Raw genomic sequence first — 7,475 nt, 5'->3', positions numbered from 1 at the left:
ATTTTGGCTTTTGGGTAGGAGAAAGCCATAGCTTTTAAAACATGATTGACCTTAAAAGTGTGATGTTAGAGTTCGAGGGGAAAAATAAAGTGATGTCAATTAAAGACAGTAGAAAGTAATGTCTTCAACTAAACCAAAACCGACCCTTCCAACCGTGGTCCGGAAGCATCTCTGGCATAAAATTTTAAACCGGAGGGAAAATAAACTACGTACAGTAGTTGAACCAATTTATGTATCATGAAATCTTAATTCAACTCCTTAGATATTTTTTATTTCGGTTCACTTTTTCAATTTTGAAAAATACGTCCTATGTCTTAAAATTTAGAATGTTCATATATTAAGTTAAATTACTACCCCATACTGTATAGGACGCAAAAGTATACCATATCTAACAACGAATTACACCAAAATGAAATCATCGAGATAACTAAAGAGGAAAGCAAAATACATGAATCGAAGTGATGTAAATCATGAAAAAAAGAAGTAATATATACTAGTACGATATAAATCTCTCTAATAATTATGATGTCACGATGAGGAAGTGTTGAAAACGTTAAAATGCAAAAAATATAAGCATGCGACAGAAATCTGGCAGAAGATTTTAGAGTTTTATCTTTCGTAATCATTACTCATGCTAACATTTTTTCATTTTCCCCCTCACTTGTGGATAACGCACGATATTTACAATCCTACACACCAACAAGATTCTATAAAAACGCAAAGGTTGTCTCCATAGAATTATATCCCATCACCAAGCATTAGCACTCCTTTTCCCTATCTCTCTCTCTCACGCACTCTTTCTCTCTCTCTCTCTCAACTTGGATATGGGTGAAGCCGTAGAAATTATGTTCGGTAATGGGTTCCCGGAGATTCACAAAGACACATCACCCATTCAAACCCTTCACTCCAACCAGCAGGATTGCCATTGGTATGAAGAAACCATCGATGATGATCTCAAGTGGTCTTTTGCACTCAACAGGTTCGTTTCTGTCACAACTTCGCTTTCCCTTAATTTTAATTTTGCTTCTTTTCTTATCATTTATTAATTTATATTTTCTTGACAGTGTTCTCCATCAAGGAACTAGTGAGTACCAAGATATTGCTTTATTGGACACCAAGCGTTTCGGAAAGGTACATTTTCGTCAAATATTGATTTTTATTTATTTATTTGCAAGTTCCATATATATGTTTCTTTTGTATAGTTATTTTTTTATTAATCACAAAAAAAAATTAGAGTAGTTATATATATAAAGTGGAGACTAATTACTATGAAGTTAAAACAGGTGCTTGTGATCGACGGCAAAATGCAAAGTGCAGAGAGAGATGAGTTTATCTATCATGAATGTTTGATTCACCCTGCCCTCCTCTTCCATCCCAAGTATGTACTTAATTTTACTTCACTTGCAAATTAATTGTGTATGTATGTATGTATAATTTTTTTTTTTTAAATGTATAAAAAAGGTTTCAAGTATTCAACTAATTAGTAATTTCACAAAAAAAAAAAAAAGTATTTTTCACAATGCACCTAAAATCGCATACAAGAAATTCTAGTTATTATACATAAACAGTTTATATAATCATGGTTTTTGAACTGTAAATGGAATTTTAGTTAGTTATGTACTTAACCATATTGCTCTTTGAACTAGCCCCAAGACTGTGTTTATAATGGGAGGAGGTGAAGGTTCTGCTGCAAGAGAAATACTAAAACACAATACGATCGAGAAAGTTGTCATGTGTGACATTGATCAGGTTAAACTCTTATCTCCCTACTTGTATTAACAGACATATACGTTCCCTCATGCATGATCTCAACAAACATGTTTTTTTGTTCTTTTTTCTAGGAAGTTGTTGATTTTTGCAGAAGATTTCTGACCGTTAACAGCGAAGCTTTTTGTAACAAGAAGCTTGAACTTGTGATCAAAGATGCAAAGTAAGGAAACTAAAACAAAACATAAAACACAAGAGTTAATAATATGACTTTATAATTAATTCTCTAATAAAAATATAAAATATGGATGTGAAAAGGGCTGAATTGGAGAAAAGAGAAGAGAAGTTTGATATCATAGTGGGAGATTTAGCTGATCCAGTGGAAGGTGGACCTTGTTATCAGCTCTACACCAAATCCTTCTACCAAAACATCCTCAAACCCAAGCTTACCCCTAACGGCATTTTTGTCACCCAGGTCTTTCATCTTTTATATATATATATATATAATATTTAAACTTACGTGAAAAATACTAAAATATAACTCTTCTTTTTTAAAAAAAATATAGGCTGGACCAGCAGGAATATTCACTCACAAGGAAGTCTTCACATCAATCTACAACACCATGAAGCAAGTCTTCAAGTGTAAGCCAATGATGCATCTTTTGTGTGTTTCTTGTAGAGACATTATTTGGTCTATTTTTTGATGATTGAAATGGAAACAGACGTGAAGGCTTACACAGCACATGTGCCATCATTTGCGGACACGTGGGGATGGGTGATGGCATCAGACCATGAGTTTGACGTTGATGTTAATGAAATGGACCGAAGAATCGAAGAGAGAGTTGAAGGAGAGTTGATGTATTTAAATGCTCCTTCCTTCATCTCTGCTGCTACACTCAACAAAACCATATCTCTCGCGTAATTCCCATTTTTTCTCTATCTCTGTTTTTTTCCTTAATTAACACACAAGAATTGATTAATCGATTTACTTACAAAAGTTGATACCAAATATATTGGACAGGTTGGAAAAGGAGACAGAAGTCTATAGTGAAGAGAACGCTAGGTTCATTCATGGTCATGGGGTGGCGTACCGGCATATTTGATCAAGAACCCGGTCCAATTTCAGATTCATACCAAACTCCATGTCACAAGAAAACAAAAAAAAAAGCCGGTTTCTTTTCTCCGCGCATAACCGGGCGTTGTCTTACTTTGGTTCGGTTTTCTTTTTTTCTATATTGCTTGAGCTTCTTTCGTTTCCTTCTTGTTCACTCAAGTTATTCCTGTTTAGTTTGGTTAACAAAACTATATCTTCCTTCAAGTTATTGCGGTTTAGTTTGGTTAACAAAACTATATTGCTTAGTAATTTCGTCACACTAAATCCAAAAAAGTCCAATTGTGTTCTAGAAATTTAGTTGGTATTTTATGGACGTTATTAGAATTCTAATAAAATCTGGCATTAAGAGTTTAAATGTTTTGACTCAAGAAGAAGAGAGAGATCATATAAGTACTAGTACAAATCAAATTAAACTAAACCGAAAGCAAATCAAGTTCAATTAAACCGAAAATGAAGTGAAACTACTACAATAATACTAAATGCAAAAAAATAAGGAACTGATCAGTTGTGACCAGTGAGACGAACATCTTGAGGAAGGAGAGTGTAGTCGATCTCAAGATCCTCGAGAATTCGCTTGATTGCGATGATCAGCGCGGTTCTTCTCAAACTCTTCTCTACGTATACTTGGAAATTGATGGTGTGCTGGACCAGTATATTCAATACCAGCTTGTTCACATTCTCAATCGACCTCACCATCACCAGGGGTTCTGGATACCAATGTTGTGGGTTTGCCACCAAGTATCTGACCAAATATACACACAAAATTAGTAAGTGACTTATATATGGAGAAACTTAACTAACATGTGACCAACTTATAAAAAAAAAAAAAGAACCTTATATAATCCATATTGATCTCTAATATATATGCATATATAATACTTACTCTTTGATTTTTTCCTTGAGAGTGCCGATTTTCTCGGCCGGTGTTGAGAATGCGATGCCGAAGTCGACATAATCTCCCATATCCGGACTTCTGTAGTAGTTGCTTATTGGTTTCGATATTAAAACCGAGTTTGGATAGAACACTTTCTCGTTGTCAATCTTGAGGAACACGGTCGTTAAAAGATCTATTTCTTCAACCAACAACTTCAAATGCAAGAAAAAAAAGAAGATAAACTCAATTATTTAGATATTGTAACTTAGTAGTAATATATAGTGAGAAAACCAAACTTGGAAAGTTTAGTTACCATAACACCGTCGACAACGCAACGGTCTCCGACGTCATAAGGGTGCATCACGAAGACGAAAATAAAGGATTCAAAGATATTCTTGCAAGTGCTTCCGATCATGAAAGCAAGACCCAGGACTTGTGACGAGAGCAATAACAAAATCTTGGTCGATGCTATATCCAGAAGTACCAACCAAACGATCAATGTAACAACGGTCAGGATTCCAGATATAAGTTTGTCCAACTGCTTAACCGCTGTTTTTGTGTCGTTCAGTGAATGTCCTATAGTTTTCCTATTTAGGTAAACACCGACCTGTCAAACGTACCAAACCTACTTTAAAACTTATAACACCTTCTCCAAATATGCATAATGAATGTGTTATGTTTTAGGGTAAAAAAATTCGAATAAACTCTTAAAACGTAGCATATAAAAGAACAACAAAACTAAGGGTGTTTGAGGAATGCTACCACCCATTCTGTAAAAGCCTTGCGTGTGATTTGTCCGGTGTCAGCAGCACCATCTATTAATGGGAGTACAAGGTCAACCTCTTCCTTAATCATGAACCTCAATAGGTCGTCTTCTTCTATGCAACTGAAAAATCAAGAAGCAATTAAATGATTATGATGAAACAGGGTAAAGAAAGCAGAGTATTGTGTTATGACGACTCACTTTTGGTTAGGCTTAGCAACATTGTTGAAGATATCATAAGCAGCAGCCACAGCCTCCATCTCATTTGTTATCTCTTTATCAGTTTTCTCTTTCTTATCGTTGACCTCATCTATAGTGCTAGATATGGTTGAGATACCTGAAGTTCCCACGGCTTCTATCAAAACACGCATTGTCCAAGCAGAGACCTTCTCTTGTTTCATCCTGTGAACCTTTCCCATATCGATCACTTTCTTGTCTTTCACTTTTCCATTCTTGGTGCTCGTGAAGCTAAGGTGTCCCGTGCTTGGCACGCGACCAACGTTCTCGGCCTCTTCTATAAGCGGAGGTCCCGAGAGAGTCTGAAGAACGTATTGGTGGAAGACAGACTCTTGAATCCTCTCAAAGAAGTTTCTGACGTTGAACTTTGAAGCAAGAACTTTCAAGGCAAACGTCTTCACCAAGAAAAGAACTGACCCGACGAGAAGGGTGACAATAGTTGCAGTAATAAAGTCGAGAAACTTCTTGGTCTTTCGTGAGTGTTTATCATCTTCATCGAACAGACATACCCAAGCAATCAGAATCAAGGCAAACCATATGAAGACTTGAACATTCTTCTTCAAACCGTGCACAAAGTACAACACTTTTTTCTTGAGTAGATAGTTCTTTTCTATGAGGAACACCGCAAGATGCATGAACCAATTCGTCAGGAAAAGGCCGCTCAGTGTCACCATCACAAGCACGCACCATTTCCAAAGTTCCAAACCCCAAATCTTATGCTTGTTCACCTTATCAACGGTTAAACTCACAACCAAAGTGGCCAAAATGGCAAAAAACAGTACCAACTCAATCAGAGCAAGAGGTGTCATCCGGCTACGCTTTCGTCGGTGTAACTTAACCTTTTTGTAGATTTCCTCATTCTCATCCGTTTCATCCTCATCAACTCTACTAAGTGCTGCAGCTGACGCAATGCTCCTATTAGATTTGTTATTAGGGGAAGCCCTGTCAAAAGAATTCCTTGCGAATGATGAAGCAGCACCAAACTGTTCCCTAAGGGATCCACCACCATTTTCCTCTCTAGTGTGATCGTATCTAAAAGACTGTTGTTCCCCAAACCTTGACTTTGACTTGGAGTAAACTGACCTCGAAATAGACTTCCTCCGAACTAGACCTCCAGTGTTTGGACTTGGAGTTTTAGGCGGCTTATGAACGCTACCAGCAAACTTATAGATATCAGGAGGTGGAATGCTTATCGGCACTGGTTTGGATTTCTCAGTCACCGCATCTGCTTCCGGTGAAGGCAATGGATTGAAAGAAGGAGATGCTGCTGAGTCTTTTGACTCTTCTTTATCTGATACATTAATAACAACTTCTTCTCCGTTACTGACTCTCTTCTCTGCCATCCTTAATTAAGTCACCTTCCAACCAATAAATTTGCTAATGCAGCTGTTTGACTCCAATGGCTCCCAAAAGAGCCCAGAAGTTGGACCAAATCCTAAGAAGACGAGAGTAGAAATGAGGTAATGATTAGATTAATCACAAACTCTTACACAAATAGATACATGAACTAAGATTGATTTTAACAAATGCTTAACACCGTTGGACAAAGTTTTCACTTATATATATTTTTAAGTTGACCTACTTCGGAGCCTCTAGCTATCTGAAAGTTAACCTTAAAACATAAACCAAACTCTACAAGGCTAGAAAAGAGATCTGCAAGAAAGATCATTTGTTCTTAAGTAAACAGTACTTTCCCAAAACAAATAGGTGTACATTCATAGAAAAATAAAGGAAACGAGCAGTACTACTCAGCTAGAAAACAGAGCAGGTATGGGAACTCTGTATCCTATCTTTTGGTGGACCAAAAAAGAAGAACTACAAAGTTTTAGAAGCTTCAATAAGTAAAAAAAAAAGTACCAGAAAAAGTACCAGAAAGGGAAAAGAGCAGAAGAGTTGTACAAGGACACTTACCGCCCGAGGAAGGATTGATCTTGAAACTTTAGTTCAGCTTCGCTAAATGCGAACTCCAAGTGCATTTTATAAACCAAACAAATCAGTTGAATAAGAAAAAAATAATACTAGTTCCAGAGTAATGCAGACAGAAAACAAATTGGCCATAATTAAATATAAACAATCACGTGGATCTCAGAGTGGACGGGATTCCAATAAAAATAAAGTTTTATGCTTCCCAATGACAAAGTTGATACTTGATAACGTTTAAGATTTGAATACACAAAGCCTTATTAAAAACAACTTTATTGACATATTTTTCGTTTCTTTTAAGTAGTGGTATAGAAAACATTATTCTTCAAAAAAAAAAAAGACTATTGAAAATTCAAAGTCATTTAATTTAGCTAAAATGATTTGCATGTGCTCTACGTAAAAAAAAGAACATGGAACGTAGAAGACAACACAGTTTTAGTGAGCAATAAAAGGAGAAGGTTACCGCATAATTGCTACAGCTGCTTAATAATGGTCGTGGCTACTATCAAATCTTAAATTGCCAACAAAAATCATATAGTATAATTATAATACTAGGTAGAAAAACAAAGGTGAGTAGGCGACAGCAAGAATATATACAGTCCTTGGTTTTACCGTTAGTATCAACAATGGAAATACAGTATTGAATAGAGCGATATTCGATAACAACGAATTTGGTATTTCGATGAAAAATCAACATTTTATATTGTTTCTGAGTAACATAAACTACTACCTTCTTACCATGATTTTAACGTGCACGGCAGAATATATTTAAAATAACTCGCATCGAGCCAATTAGAAAATGAATTATTCATGATCGAACTTATTTTTTTTAATGCTACTAGCTAGTACGACGAAAA

The 7,475-nt window shown here is 35.9% G+C and overlaps 2 protein-coding genes across 2 annotated transcripts; one reads left to right on the top strand and one right to left on the bottom strand.

Moving 5' to 3' along the window:
* Window positions 1-546: 546 nt before the first annotated feature.
* LOC104770319 (thermospermine synthase ACL5) lies at window positions 547-3,054 on the top strand. The gene is made up of 9 exons (XM_010494723.3): window positions 547-979; window positions 1,065-1,131; window positions 1,284-1,378; window positions 1,647-1,749; window positions 1,842-1,930; window positions 2,026-2,182; window positions 2,274-2,349; window positions 2,430-2,625; window positions 2,729-3,054. The coding sequence occupies exons 1-9, from the start codon at window positions 825-827 to the stop codon at window positions 2,808-2,810; spliced, it is 1,020 nt and encodes a 339-aa protein (XP_010493025.1). The 5' UTR covers window positions 547-824; the 3' UTR covers window positions 2,811-3,054.
* An 85-nt stretch (window positions 3,055-3,139) lies between these two features.
* On the bottom strand, window positions 3,140-6,775 carry LOC104770318 (mechanosensitive ion channel protein 9). Its single transcript, XM_010494721.2, has 6 exons — window positions 6,607-6,775; window positions 4,660-6,130; window positions 4,458-4,581; window positions 4,009-4,302; window positions 3,705-3,907; window positions 3,140-3,563 (listed from the first exon to the last, which is right to left on the bottom strand). Exons 2-6 carry the CDS (start codon window positions 6,036-6,038, stop codon window positions 3,323-3,325), a joined length of 2,241 nt encoding a protein of 746 aa, XP_010493023.1. The 5' UTR covers window positions 6,039-6,130; window positions 6,607-6,775; the 3' UTR covers window positions 3,140-3,322.
* Window positions 6,776-7,475: the final 700 nt, after the last annotated feature.

This window comes from Camelina sativa, chromosome 20, assembly GCF_030686135.1.
Source record: "Camelina sativa cultivar CO46 ecotype springtype chromosome 20, ASM3068613v1".
NCBI lineage: Eukaryota > Viridiplantae > Streptophyta > Magnoliopsida > Brassicales > Brassicaceae > Camelina > Camelina sativa.
Note: the sequence above shows the minus strand (reverse complement) of the source record. Positions and strands in the feature narration are given on the sequence as shown.

Bases quoted from the DNA above. Each gene is read 5' to 3' on its own strand.
- LOC104770319 (XM_010494723.3), top strand. From the start codon at position 825: ATGGGTGAAGCCGTAGAAATTATGTTCGGTAATGGGTTCCCGGAGATT. The intron at 1,379-1,646 runs GTATGTACTTAA...TCTTTGAACTAG, and splicing joins GCCCTCCTCTTCCATCCCAA to CCCCAAGACTGTGTTTATAA. The intron at 2,626-2,728 runs GTAATTCCCATT...TATATTGGACAG, and splicing joins AACAAAACCATATCTCTCGC to GTTGGAAAAGGAGACAGAAG.
- LOC104770318 (XM_010494721.2), bottom strand. From the start codon at position 6,038: ATGGCAGAGAAGAGAGTCAGTAACGGAGAAGAAGTTGTTATTAATGTA. The intron at 3,908-4,008 runs GTAACTAAACTT...TTGCATTTGAAG, and splicing joins GCGTTGTCGACGGTGTTATG to TTGTTGGTTGAAGAAATAGA. The intron at 3,564-3,704 runs GTAAGTATTATA...ATATTTGGTCAG, and splicing joins CTCAAGGAAAAAATCAAAGA to ATACTTGGTGGCAAACCCAC.